This window comes from Leptosomus discolor, chromosome 11 (genome assembly GCF_034619465.1).
Source record: "Leptosomus discolor isolate bLepDis1 chromosome 11, bLepDis1.hap2, whole genome shotgun sequence".
Classification (NCBI taxonomy): Eukaryota; Metazoa; Chordata; class Aves; order Leptosomiformes; family Leptosomidae; genus Leptosomus; species Leptosomus discolor.
Window position 1 is genome coordinate 7828447 of NC_141401.1, and position 14271 is coordinate 7842717.

Consider the following 14271-nt stretch of genomic DNA (forward strand, 5'->3'; position numbering starts at 1 on the left):
GAACAAATTTTTATTTCTCGCAGTTTTTTTAACCCAAATGCTTTTGCCCTTCATACAGAAGTAACAGGCTTTGATCTGCAAATACTGTATTTCAGCAGCGCATCTGGAGCTCATTTCTGGTTGAAGCTTTTTGGGGCATCCGTTTTAGGGCTGCAGCTTTTAGAGTAGGGGGATATTTTTCTGAGATGAAAGTTTAGGCTCAAGAGTGACTTTTACCAAATTAGAGGGTCACAGTTATTAAACATAAAAAGCAGCAGCGGAGATTGCTAGTTTATACATGCTGCTAGTCAGATTGATAGAGCTACTGTACAAAGCTGAGAAAAGCTGGTCTGAGGCATAATCAAACCAGGAAAGCAAAATCCTCACTTTTTTTTTTTGTCTACACAAGAGGTTAAACTGTTCTCTTTTGTAACTGCTTTAAATTGGTGCTTGAAATGTAATTGATTTTTTTCATATCTTGGGAAAAATCAGTGTCCCATTCAATAACAGAATTTCTCCATTCCTAAAACCTGATCCTTGGTGTGTGAGGAGAAGGCTTGGACCTTCAGGAAAAACCTGCCTGACCATGCCAGGTTCTGTTTGGAAGCACCACAATGCGGTGGCTGCCATGGCTGTTTGTGAAATGATATTTTTTCCACATTGACTTCTGTGGTCAGTCTCACCCTGAGACGTCCTGAGCACTTCCAGTCTCACTGTGGTGTGTCCCTGACTTTAAAGTACTGGTCTCCTGCATATTGGCAGGCAGCATGTTTTTCCAGGTGCTGCAGGTTCCTTGGCTTCTGGTCTGTCAGCTCCATGCCAGCCGTTGTGTGTGGTGTGGCAGGGAGGTGGGGATGTGGCATTCACCTAACCTGCAGCCTATAAATCCCATTTTTTTTTTTTACTTCTTTCTTCCCAGAGAACATCCCTCGGGAAACACTGATGCATTTTGCGGTGAGGCTGGGTCTGCTGCGGCTGACGTGGTTTCTGCTCCAGCAGCCGGGTGGAAGAGGAGCTCTCAGCATCCACAACAACGAAGGGGCAACACCCGTGAGCTTGGCCTTGGAGAGGGGCTACCAGAAGCTGCACCAGCTTTTGACAGAGTAAGGATGATTTGACAGTTCCTCTGCTAGTTTTCCGTTCCATATCCTGCTTGCCTTTGCTGTACGTTATCACGGAATAGTGTCCAAGAGCTATACTCTGCCCTTAAAGGCAGTTTTTGTATAATTTTGCTTTTACCTTTCTTGCTAGCAACAGCGGGGGCAGGTCTGTAAGGTTTAGGGTAAATGCAATAATATTGTTATGTTCTCCTTATCTGTTGCACAGTGTTCTGCTTCCAGTCGTCTTTTAAAGCCCAAAGCGAGTCACTGTAATATGGACTAATTAAGACAAACATTATCCAAACACGAGTGAAAAAGCTCGCCTTCGAACAGGCACAGCTGCCTGAAAGAGCGGAGCTATCGGGCTTCGTGGTGGTGTTGACTGTTATGTTCTTATTTTGCAGATTTGGAGTTATTTGGTCAAACAAAATGATAACTATATTGAAATAAGGCAGCGTCTTGTAGAGAATAGGTATCTTACCAATATAGGTAAAAACTTTAGGTAAGAATTAATGCAAGTATTTAACAATGGAAACTGTTCTCTTTTGAGTGGTCATGAGAAGCCAGATCTTACAGACTCGTAGCAAGTATCTAGTGGCATGAGCATTTACTGCAGTGTTTCATGAGGAATCCTTCAGAAGATGACAAGTTATTTTTGAATAGCAAATATTTGGAGATCTAGCTTTAAAAGCTGAGGCTAATAAAGGCAAGGCGCTTAAATAAGTCCTGAGGGGGTTATTTGTAAAGGAGAAAAGATTTAGTCTGCATGTGTGTTATTCTGATGCCTGATTCTCTTAAGCTTTGTTATTAACTTTTTTTTTCCTGAATTGAGTTTTCAGATACTCAGGATTTATGTTGAGTGACCCAGTGTCATGTTTAGGAGTCTGCTGTGTCATCCACATTATCACGCAAGATTTCTCCCTTACAAATTGTAAATTATTCTGCTTTCTATAGTTGTTGAGAGGGATGTTAGAGGGCAAAAAATATGATCTCTGTTGCTGAAGTAATTGCATTTAAGTTTCATCTTTAACAATTCAACCAACCACATGCAAAGTGAGGATGAAGGAGAAGGTGCAGGGCGGGACAGGTGCTATACTTTAACCTTTTCTTCTTCTTCTTCTGTAAAACTGGAATGGGCAAATTCATCCTGAAACTGTAGCAAAGTTCTCCAAGGTGAGACTAACAGGCTTTGCATACTGTCAAGGAGCTTAAGTTGGCCAAAACTTGGTTATAGAGATTACAGCAAATACTGCAATCTGAATATGGGTAGAGCTGGTAATTTAAAAAGAAATGGGAAGTAAACAAAGCTATCGCAACAGTTGTTAGTGTGTTTGGCGGAGTATTTCACGACTGGTTCCAATACTGGAGTGGCAGTTCTCGCTCAGTGGAAAGAAGAAGGAAGGGTGCTTGGATTCCGTGGCATTGCCCTGTGCCGTTCCCTTTAGCGGATGCTGCTGGTGTAATCCAAGGGATTTCTCTGATGACCTTTACAGTTCATCTTTGAAAATAAGATGATCACAACTTTGGTAATGTTACCATCAAGATCCCAGCTGCTGTTCTTAGTACGTCCTTAAAGGGTTCGTTATGGTTAGATTTCCCTTTGAACTGCTGGGTGGAAATACGATGTATAAGCATCTGACAGCCCTGCTGCGGACCCCGTGGCTCTGAAACCCCTGCTATCTCCCTGGAGCCCTGCAAACAGAAATTGGAGGACGCTGGAAGTTGTGGACCCCTTTCTCAATGGGTGGGACGGTGGTGGAGCACCGTGCTAGGAGCTCGGGGCTGGCTGGAGCAGTGGGAGCACCGTGTGGCACGGGGACGGCCACAGCCCTTCACCGCGGGAGGGGGGCGGCAGCAAAACAGGCACATCCTGATTCCCCAGTAGAGATTTTTATTGTGTTTAGCATTTTCTGCAACGAGATGGGATGGAGGCTTGAAAATCCCTATTGAGAGGAGAAATACTGAGTTTCAAAATACAGAAATGCAGACAAATTCCATGAAGAGAGTATGTGTCATTTATGTGCTGTCAAAAGACAATGGATACTGTACAACCTCTTTTCTGCACTCTGCTTATGTGCACGCTGTATAATCCATGCACGCAAATTTGGCATGCAGCTTGTACCACTCAGCAAAATACAGAGCAGCAACGCATGTTAGCGAGAGCCTGTACAAAGGAGTCATTATTTTTACAAGTAATTAAACTGCACTTTGCCAAATAAATGAATGCAGTGTGTTTTGTGATGCATTATCCTTGGGGGGGATTTTATTGTTCACTTATTTGCTAATTTGCAGGACCCCGCATTTTACAGTGATTCTCCCAGCCAGTATTGGGAAGGGGTGAAATTTTGCTGTAATTAGGATACAATCGTTGAAAAGCGGACGCAAAACCTTCTCCGTTGTTGCGGTTTTGCTGAGGTTCTGTTGCAAAGCAGCTTGATTCAGCTGCAGTGTAAATATTTTTCTCAAAACCTTATGACACTTGTGGCATTTTGAATTTCTGTTTATCAAATGAGCTTTCCCTTTTCAGCTGTTGCTGTTCTTCTTGGGGGGGAAAAAAAAAAAAGAGGCTTCCAATTTAAATTTTGTAACCCTGGAAGTATTCCTTTCGGTAGTCTTGAGCTTGTGTGCTGGCTTTTGCATCCTCCGGCAGGAAAGGTGCATGCACTGCTGATTTCGAGACCAAGCTGAGGAGCTGTGATAGGGCCCACATAGGTCACCAAAGATGCCGATAGCAGTGTTTATTCATCGGTGTGTATCATTCCTGAGGGTGCTTGTTTTATCTTTGAGATTAAAGCTGCGCAGTAAACGTTGTCCTGTGGTGCAGATGGAATAGGACAGTGCAGAAGGGCAGAGGTTTTTTAGTGAAAAACAAAAAAAAAACAAACGCCAATGTGTATGCAAGGATTTTCTCTAGAAACATTTTTTGCTAGCAGCTCGGTTAACAGTTTGTTGGGTTGTTTGTAAATAAAAATTTAAATACAAATGTTAAATACAATTAAATGAACTATCTTTACTTGCTTGAAAAATCTTTGGAAACCAGACAGGTTGCATAGCCCTCTCCGAATTTCAACAATTTCTGAGTCAGGTAGGAGCGAATTCCAAAGCGAAGGGTCCTTCGTTGGAGCCTGTTACTTCCCTGTGTTTAAATTGGGCGATGCTGGCTGCGGGGTGTTGGCAGAGCTCGGCTCCTCTGCTTGCTAGAGAAGGGCTGGCTCTCAAGAGGCAGCACGGTTTATTAGGGGGGTTAGTACACACTGTGTGAGTAACTTGGCCTCTGCAATAGGACAGCTGCAGTTTGCTGTAGTTGATGTTTTCAAACGCAGTTCGGTGTAGTAACATAATCTGCCTGCCAGCTCCATGTTCTTCCATGCTCTGTAAGTCAGACAAGGAAAATGGCTCCAAGAAATAGCGAGCGTGCAGAATTTTGGAGATGTTGGACATGCCGCTTTGTAGAATGTACAAACACTGATTTTATTTCTGATTTCGTTTCTGCAGAACAGAGTTCTGTCTGGTAACCTCAAAGTATCGTGTTTTTTCTCTGTGAAGCCAAATGCTTGTAGTTCGGTCACAGCTGAGAGCAATTTATGTCCCCTGAAAAAGGGGGTAAGAGAAAAGTAAAGCCCATTAAAAAACTCTTGCATTTTTTCTAATCCCTGCAAAGGAGATGTTTCAGAGTTGTAATGGTCTCTGAGTTTTTTACTGTAATTTTTTGCTGGTTTCTCTGCTTGCTTGCTGCTAATAAAGCACTTCTGCACGGCTCTGGGATTGCTCTTCCTTCAAATCTCCTGGTAACAACCCGGTGGCTCAGTGTGTGAAACTGTAAGTCAGTACAAGTTTGTATTTCCAAAATTAAACTGATTTAATTAACACACATGAGGAATAACTCACTGGTAGCAGAAGGGTTTTATGGATGTTTTGCAATCCATGATTATCACTTGCTATTGTTCTGATTTTATGTAAGTAATTGGTGAAGTCTGTGCTGTAATCTCTGTGGTGCCTCTCAAATGAAGAAGCTTTTTCAGTAACTTTACTTTTATAATTGAATACACTTTTCTGCTTTTCTGAGCCAGAGCTGCAAGAGGATTTGCCTAGTACCTCATTTCTTTCCATCCCGATTTAGCAAGTGCTTTAAGCATGTGTTTAATTTCAGAAACATCCAGTTCATGTTCAGTGGAGAGCATAAGCGTAGTCTTAAAATTAAGCATATCTTACAGTGCCCTGCCAGATTGGGATGATAGTTAAAGATGGACATTTTTCGTTTAATTTTGATGTTAGGTTGTTCTGTTAAATTCATTCTTTGCGTAGGCAAAGAGTCGTCTGTTCTTCCACCTCAAAACAAGCAACAAATCCTTTTGATCACTCTTCAGGGTACGAGGCAGTAGGTTTAGGGTATGGCTTGCTGTAGTCTGGCAAGAGAGGAGAACTGTTGACTTTATAAGTGCTGGCACGAGATTAACATTTAAAGGGGGATTCAAATGTTAGAAGGGCAGTGAAAGAGGACCTGATGAGAGATGCATGTGTTAAGAGGATGCTGCTTAGTTACAAAAGCGTGGGTGGAGCAGTGATCCGACAGGGTGTGGTTTTGTGTCTGTGTATTGCTGAACTTTAAGAAATTATTTGAAACACCATTGTTTAATTGATCAATCATCATGATTAGAAAGATGCCAAGGTGCTATGGGTTTCTGCTGGCCACAGCAGAGGAGCAGACTGGGACGGGGGGAACCAGGTGTGAACATGATGGAGCAGGAAGAGTTTGTGTTTCTCTCCACCTACTCACTAGCTGCGTGCTCCAGCTTTTACTGACTTCCTAGTGTCTTCCCACATCCCTATGAAGACTTGTATTTCCATTTGCTGGCTCCCTCCTCTCCTTTGTTTTTTATGTATTCACCGCTGAATACAGAAAAGTGGTTTTGTTCATATGGTAGAAACAGCTTTTTCCTGTCTCTGCTATCCTGCTTGGAAAGTGGAGGTCCTGGGAAGTGATGTTCATGTAAACAGGCCTGTGAGGAGGAGAAAGAAGAGATTTAGAAGAAATTTGAGAAGATTTGGGAAGATATGAGAAGAAAATTGTGTCTTCCCTAGCAATCCTGATCCAGAGGTGATCCCAGAAATTATAGGGTCCATAAGCCTTGAACAGCCTCGTGTGGTTGGTAAGTCATTACGATAGACCGGATCCATTTCAGGATAAATTTAGAAAATGCAGATAAGTGATTTCCCAGAACTGCTAGGGTTTTGGCCTCAGGCATGGGCTAGCTGGATACCCGGTTAGGAGACTCATATTTAGTCTCTGGAGCAAATTTGCTAGAAGTAGGGACGTTCATAGTGGGGATTGAAGTTTGAACAGATTATTGTAGAAGACACTGTAAACTGCTGTGTCAGAGGCAGCCGAAGTGATGGCTGGGTTGTGTTACAAGAGTCTGTGATCATGCTCGCTTGCAGCGTGAGATGTTCTGCAGAGACAAGTCTTCCTTCCATCAGAGACAAGTCTTCCTTCCATATCACTTGTCCTGATCTGAGATATTGTTTTTAGCTGTAAAGAAAACATTGCTTGATGAAGTGGTCTCTATGACTGTGCTTTTGAATTTAAAATGCAACAGATGGTGTCTGGTTTTGCTCTTCGGTACATTTCATAGATTCAACTTAAATTTCTTTTGTTTGCTGATGAGACTCCAAGTTGACGTGGAGTTCTGTGTTGGACCTACAGCTCCACATCCTGAGCAGGGTGTCTTTCTTGTTAGGTAGGACTATGAAAATAAAACAAATGGAAAAGTGCGTTTCGTAACAAACAGTTGTTCTTATGAAATGCACATCATACTTTTTGGCAAGTATAGTTGATGGCAGTTTGTAGCTGTATTTTTTTTTTTTTTTTTTTTTTTTACATCTATAATTAAAATTAGCATTGGGGCCTAAGAAATGCTTGGGTTTGGGAGCATAGACCCTTTGTGGTAAGAAATAATGGATGTCCTCTGTTAGGATATGTGCATCTGCAAATAGCTGTTGAAGGACCAAGCCAGCTTTTCTCTCTTGTATGATTTCCTACTGTATAGCGTGTTGATTAGTGGACTGAAAAGTTAGCATTAAATACTGTTGTTATGTATTTAATCTGATATTGAAGGGTAGGCTATGCAATCCTGAATTCAGTTCAGTGTCCAAACCCACTGCAGTTCATGTTTGTGTGAAGCACTGTAAGGGGCTAGTCATCATTTCTACGTCAGATGAACTTTAACTCTTTCCTTCAACATCAAAAGTATTCAGATTAGCGAGTGATCTATAAAACTTTCTTATATAAGAAACCTTTTTGTTTCTACTTTCCTGGAGCATTTGGAACACTTGGAAACACCTGAAATATGAATGCCGTGTTTGTTAAATTTCAAATTTACAAATGGTTGATTTGTTTTAACCCATTCTAGCACATACTAGTTGCACATGTTTTCTGAGTCTCATATACAATGCATGTTGATGGTTACAAAATCGAAGATGAACTAGAAAGTGTTTGTGTGCACTACTGTAAGTGCAAAGATGATCCTACGTATACAAAGCCTCTATTACCCCAACACTTTGCAAATAGCATTGAAGTTGTATTTTGTCCAATTTCTAAGATGCCTCGGGTTTAGATGCTGGTGTCTGCATTAAGTCTGGGTGCTGGGTTTTCACAGGAGGGATTGTTGGCTTGATTTAAATTACCTGTGCTGCAGATGTCTTGTACAGTCACCACCAAGTCCAGCACCCTGTCCCAGCAGACATTGTTCCTTCTTTATCCCCGATCACAGTCTGCCTGATCTAGTACTTCCAGTGTGATGTTATAATAATAGTAATAAAAAGAATGTAAGATTGAAATTTGGTTTACTTTAGTTTTTATTTGCCTTACAGACGAGAGCATCTAAATTCTAGTATTCCCTAGCCTTTCACTGCAGCTATAATGCTAGGGGCTTTGTTTAATTAAAAAAAAAACCACCTTTTTTTTATTTTTCTCTTTATCACGTGAGTCTAGGAGCTGGTACTTTCCGAATAAACCCGCAGCTGTTGTCAAGCTTGCAGTAAGATCATAAGAACTGACAACGCTACTGAGTTTGTTTTGTTTCAGCCGAAGTCCAGCTCAGAAATCTGGAGGGGATATCCCCAGGAAATAACACCTTGAGTTCCCACACTGCCTCCCTTGCCCATTTGTCAAACTGTGGGATAAATCTTCCTAACACAAGGTTTTGCTTAACCCACTGAGGCTTTTTTGTTCGTCTGCTGATCTCTTCCCCCTTCCTTTTCCTCTCCCCTCCATTTAAAAACTGGTATCTCTGTACCAGAAAACACGCCTGCCAGGAGCACCCGCACCACTGAATTTCAAACCCCTGTTACCGAGCAGCTTTTGAAGGCAGGCAGAGCTTTTACTCGTTTTTTTTTGTTCTCCCTTTCTCACTTATCTTCCCTCTTCTTAAAAATATCTCGCCCATATCTGCAGGAAGCCGGGAGCCGCGCTGTGTCGGTGCAGGCTTTCCTCTCCCTCTTTCCGCTGCTCGCTGGCCCGGGGCCATCCTATCTGCTCCCCTGCGAGACGAGAAGAGATTCAGCACATGGGTATGGTACGGCTCCTCCTTCACCAGGGACGAGTCTACTTGGGCAGTGCTGGGAGGTTTAAAAAACACTACCTATCGTCTTGTCTTGTCTGCCAAATGGGCAGGAGGTGATGCTGCAGTTTAAGCAACCTAATCAGCTCCTGGATTGAGCAGGGCATGTCCTGAGAGTATTTTGGAGGCTTGTTTGCTGCTTCTCTCGTCCTCTTTGGGATTGGCATCCTTCTTTGAGCCACCTTTCTGCAGATGGAGGGCCAGCTGGTGAGTCTGTCCTTTCTTGAAGCCAGCAATTTCCCTCCTGTGTTTACCTCCATGGGACAGAAGACTGCAGCAGAAGAAGCAGGGACTGGAGCTGGAGGACTTCTTCCAGGCTTTTTTCAGTGGGATACAGCATGGTTGTGCTGAGGGTGAGCTAGTGAATGCTGTCAACCTTATTGAGCAGTCCTTGCTTTTTTAACCAAGCAAGATACTTTGTTCTGCGACAGTTGGGCTTGGAGATGATGCTGATGAAATTTTCAGTTCACTGGTATCTTTTACATGTTTCGATGGGAAGCTGTTGAAAAGGCAGGGTGAGAAAGAATTGGCCCAGGATGGTTAAGCCTCATAAGAAGACAGATTTCCATTGTGGCTGAACAACAGAAGCAGTGGTGTGCAAACAAGTTAACGCTTGCAAATACCCATTTGTCCTCTCTGCTGAAGACTACTAGTGCCAGGATGCAACAGTGTATGAAAGGGATGATTTGAAGGAGTCAATAGATTGAGCCATCCGCTACCTTACTGCTTAATTTTGTGCAATGTAGGTGACTGCTACTGAAAATGAGAGCTTGGGGTTGTTTGTAGTTGGCTGGATGTGAGAAAGATCTTGGTTTTTCAAAAGGTTTAAAGCCCTTTATAGAGCGTAACACAGATCGGCAGCTTGAATATGAAAAGAAATTGCTGTCTTTGTAAGCAGAAGTGATTATTTGATCCGTCTAGGCCATGTGAAGGTGGCAGATTGCAGGAGGGGTGGGTGCACTCACGATGTTGCAGGGGACTGTGCTTGCCTGTCATCTCGGTCCAGATTTTGAGGCTTTTGAAGTTACTGAGGGTCCTTTAAGGCTCGAGCCGTGCAGGCTGCTTTGTGAGTGCTGATTTGAAGATGCTCTTTAAGTGTACTTGAAGCTGATGAGAAAGTGGAGCAGACTTACCACACTTGGTTCTTTAATCCAGCTTCTGTTGTGCCCATGAGTGGGTGAATATGGGTTTTTTGCTGACTGCCTCATTGTACTCTGAGAGCGGCCCCGAGTACAGTGGTTTCTCATATATGACAGTTGAAAAGAAAAATGCTCCAGACAGAAAGGTCTGTGTTTCCTTGTTAAAGGAAGGTCATTTCTTTAGTCACTTGTAATGGTTCAGTTGACTTCACTGCCTGCATGGATTTGTACGAATTGCCACCAAAAACTAGACGCTTCCTTCTGTTTGTCTGTGGAAATACTGATTTTGTTTAAATCAAGAGTATTTCTGCTGAAGTCAGTCGAGTTACGTGGTGGTGAATGGTGGAAGTCATAGGTTTGCTTTGTCTGAATTTCCTTGGAGATTTAACCCGAAATGAGTCACAGAAGGGGGACGGGTGGTTGTGCCAGGGCAGAGCGGGGACTGCTGTTGCCACCACTGTCGTCTGCACAGGTTCCTCTGCCTTACGATGAACCATCCCACCGTTTCCCCACCCTGCTCTGCCCAATTCCTGTTGCCAGTCCTGGTATCGTTTGCTCATTACAACTTTGCTTTCTAAATTGTGTGGCTTCTCAGAGAGTTAGCTCTGTGGTTTGCTAGGCGGGCACTTGCCCGTTAGAAAGGTTTGCTACTTTTAAAGTAAGAAACCAGTTGGCAAAGATGGTGAAATCTGTCTGTGATTTTACCTGGTTGATGGTATACATTTGCTGTACAGGTACCTTCTTGAATTCCTAATTATTTGCATACAATCACAGCTCTGTCCCTTCTGGGGCAATCTGTAGCTGTGCTGCAACGGGACATCTGGGGATGCCTATTGTGACAGGGGCTGGTCTCCACGGTGGGGAGGGGACATGCTGTCAGCCGGGGCTGGCTGCTGATAGCTGCAGCCCTAGTGAAAGGAAAACAGAGACATTTCCACTTCTCGCACCCCTGAGCAGGTCAGCGTAAGCCTGCCCAGCTCCGCTTCTGTCCCGGGGTGTGCAGTGCTTGGGGGGGTTGCTGCACAAGCCACTCTGTCCCCAGACAATTAAAACAGATTTTGGGTTTCCTGAAACAGTTCTGATTCAAAATGAAATCTGTAAACCTGAAGCATTAGATGAACACCTCGATAAGATAAATGTTCCCTCACCCCCTTAAAGGGGCAATGTATCCTCTGTGCAGTTCGGTGAGACTGGAATTACTGCTTTGAGTCACAAGCCTGTGCAAAATTAGGATTTGACCTTCAAAAAGAGATGACTGAATAGAAATTTTTGTTGAATACATGTAACTGCTGAGTTATTTTTTCATTCTGATCTATAAAAGCATCTTTTTTTTTTTCTTTCCTTTTGACTGGTAAAAAAAGAATCCGTAACACTATGCAGAAGGACAGGTGTGTTACAACATTGAGAACATCTTGCACAGCAGCAGTTTCACAGGGCAAGCTAAATTCGTTTCAGGAGTGAAAAAGTTGCTACGATTTGATGACTGTTGGGTGTTTGTAAAGCGGTGTGCTGGTTTTGGTGTAGAAGTTGTAGCATTGTGTCATAATAATCCTCATTCCTTCTAACTTGTCCCTCTGCAGTGGTACCTTTCAGGTGTCTGTTGTTCTGCAACAGCTGCTTTGGTGATCTTTACCTGCAGTAAATTCCATTTTAAAAAGCAATTGTTGTGCCCTTTGCTGCTAGTCTCTCATAGTCTGGGGAAAAAAAGCAGGTCTCTCTACCTGACAGGGACCTTGTGAAATAAAGCTTGTGGCTGGCATTAATTCTAAATCACATTAATTTTCAAGACCAAGACGTGTGCATGTGTATTTGTCTGTCTGGCCCTGGAGACAGTGCTCTGTTTCGCTCGGACCGTTGATTAGATGACTGTCCAGAGTGAAGAACAGCGTGCGTGTCCTGCAATGCAGCATCCCTCCTTGCCTGCAGATTGACCCGCGCTTGTTTTATTGCAGGGAGGAAGCCAGGGAACCGGACTCCTGGAGCACCTTGTCTCACACAGTGCACTCAGGGGACTACAGCGTGAAGCACCACCGCGGGCTCGATGTTTACATGCTGACAGCTGAAGCCAAGGAAGGGGTGGCGGCCAGCTTGGAGAGCGACATACGGCACCTTCAGATGCACATGCAGAGCCACCAGCACATGGTAAGGAAAATGTTGAGATGAGGAAAGAGAAGTGGAGCTGGCTGGATGCAGCCTGGCACCTGGGGAGGATTTGCATACGTAGGCACCCTTCGAGGGTGTATTTACCTACGTGTTTTCTCTGGATGTCATTATCCAGGCAGACACCTGCCTATTTTCTTCTTGTTTGAGCATGAGGAGATCTGATAAAGCTGTAAGAGGCAGCAAATCTTCTCTCTCAGAAGGGAAGCAGGCTCAGGGCTGTGCATCTCTACTCCCAGCTCCCATCTTCTCCGTTAGGTTGGAACCTGCTCAGATGGGCAGGGGAAGCCTCCCTGGAGGTACGCTGTCCCTCTGGAGTGTCTGGCAGCTGTCGGGCAGTCTCCGCAGTGGGGCTGGGTTGGTGAGGGATGAGCCCGCTGAGTAGGTCTCTGGTCAGATAGAAAGTTCAGGGTCAGTGAGGAGACTGAGGGGAAGGTCTCTGGGGCAGGTGATGGAGAAAACAGCCGTTTCCTTAACGCCTCAGTGTGGGACTCGGAGGACAAGCCTGCCTTGGTGACACGGGGTGCATGTCCGTAGTGTTCGGACCACAGGGGATGTGGGGCTTTGGAAAAGCGTCCTCTCGCTGCTTTAAAATTGGCGCCACAGGGTCTTGGTTGGGATGGGAAGGTGAAACAGCAGGATGCTTCTGTGCCGCTTCTCAGAAACACACACGTGTCTTAGGCAGCTGGCATCCTTTGTGGGTGTTCATTCATCAGCTCACATAACCGCCGTTACAAAGGTTTAGGATCTAAATAACAGGATATTTTTGTTCCTTTAACTAAGGAAGGGGAGAATCGTTGTCTGCAGGCAGTGGGCTGGGGGGATGTTCAGCCGTATGGGCTACCTTTAGCCGTTTTCACCCTTCCCTGGATGCCTGAGATGTTAATTACTCCTGATCTCAACAGGAATTGGTGGCATGAGTGACAAACCCGGGCTAACCACGAAATCGCTTCCCGTTTCCATGAAGTCACTAAAGCACAGCAGGCATATCCAGCTCACTTCTTGTTTGCTCGTGCAAGTGCCAGATGGGTACATTTTGCCTGACAATGAAATCAGAAAAGGCTATGTTTAGGCTTCGTCTTTCCAGCACTGCTTCGCTTCACATCTAATCTGATTTGAATTTGGAAGGCGGCCCTGTAATAATTTCATTTAGGTTCATTTCGGGTCAGTTAAAAGCCAGTTAACTTCCTTTGGAGACGGCTCTATATTTCAAGCTATCAGCAGAGTGACCTCACCGTGAGGATGCTGGCGCTGCCATGGCCCCTCCTTTTGGAAAACTTGCTTGTTCCCAAGCAAGCGTTGCTGTTGTCTATGTCTGTCCATCCTGGCTGGGAACCAACAGCACGGTCTCCATGCTCTGCTGCAGGGTTACAGCCACCAGACGGCCAGCACGCCATTTGATCCTGTTTGTTTGTCCTTGCAAAAAAATAGCTGCAGCCTGTGGGTACCACTGCACAGAGCCCTGCGTCCCATCCCTGCTGCTGCGCCGTGGGTGGCGATGCCGTGCTGCCTGCCCCCAGTGCTTACCTGTATTGGGATGCCTCAAAACCAGGGAGCTGTGGCCTAGGGGACAGCATATATGGGAGCTGGGTAGCAGGATTATTTTAAATACGAGTTGCATGGCAAACAACAGAAGTACGTTCAGTGGTTTGTGATTCAGTGGCGGTGCTCGTTGTTTGCAAACCTCAGACTGCGGAAAGACAAGTAAACACAATATCCTCAGTACAGCACTGATGATTTTAGCCACTACTTGTGTGTGAAATACCCAGAAGTTCCCTGTGATATATCAATTAACATACTGAGTTTTTTAATATTCAGGGAGAAAAGGGGTGTTTAAGCTGACGTTTTTGGTATGAAATTCTATTTCTCTGAGAACTAGAGTCTTAAACAAAATTTGCAGGGACCTGTTGAAGTTAGGTTTCTAGGATGCATGTATTTTTGGGAGTATTTTTATAAATAAAAGCAAAAAAGATTCAAAATAGAGTTTTATATTTGTGGAGAGTCACAGGCACTTAGTGAGAAACCAGCATGACCTCTGAAAGCTTGTGGTGCAAAACCCCAAGCAAATCAGGGGAGCTCTGTGGGGTGTACATTGAAGGATTGAGGTCACTCGTTAATTTAACAAGGCACTTTTTCTAAGATATGAACATTGATATGCTGCAGAGAAGAGGACAAAAAAGGAGATCTCAAAACAGACAGTTCTTTTTAAGTAAAGGTGCCATTGTATCAAACTATAAAAGCTTGAGGGATCCTTGACAAAGCAGATGGTTTGGA

General features: G+C 44.1%; 1 protein-coding gene across 1 annotated transcript in view; it reads left to right on the forward strand.

Moving 5' to 3' along the window:
• The window catches only part of AKAP13 (A-kinase anchoring protein 13), a 215651-nt gene that overhangs the window by 101787 nt on the left and 99593 nt on the right, over positions 1-14271 (forward strand). The window contains exons 4-5 of the mRNA XM_086471785.1: positions 899-1082; positions 11790-11979. Of these exons, the coding sequence (XP_086327911.1) occupies positions 899-1082; positions 11790-11979 (374 nt within the window). The remainder of the gene's footprint in view (positions 1-898; positions 1083-11789; positions 11980-14271) is intronic.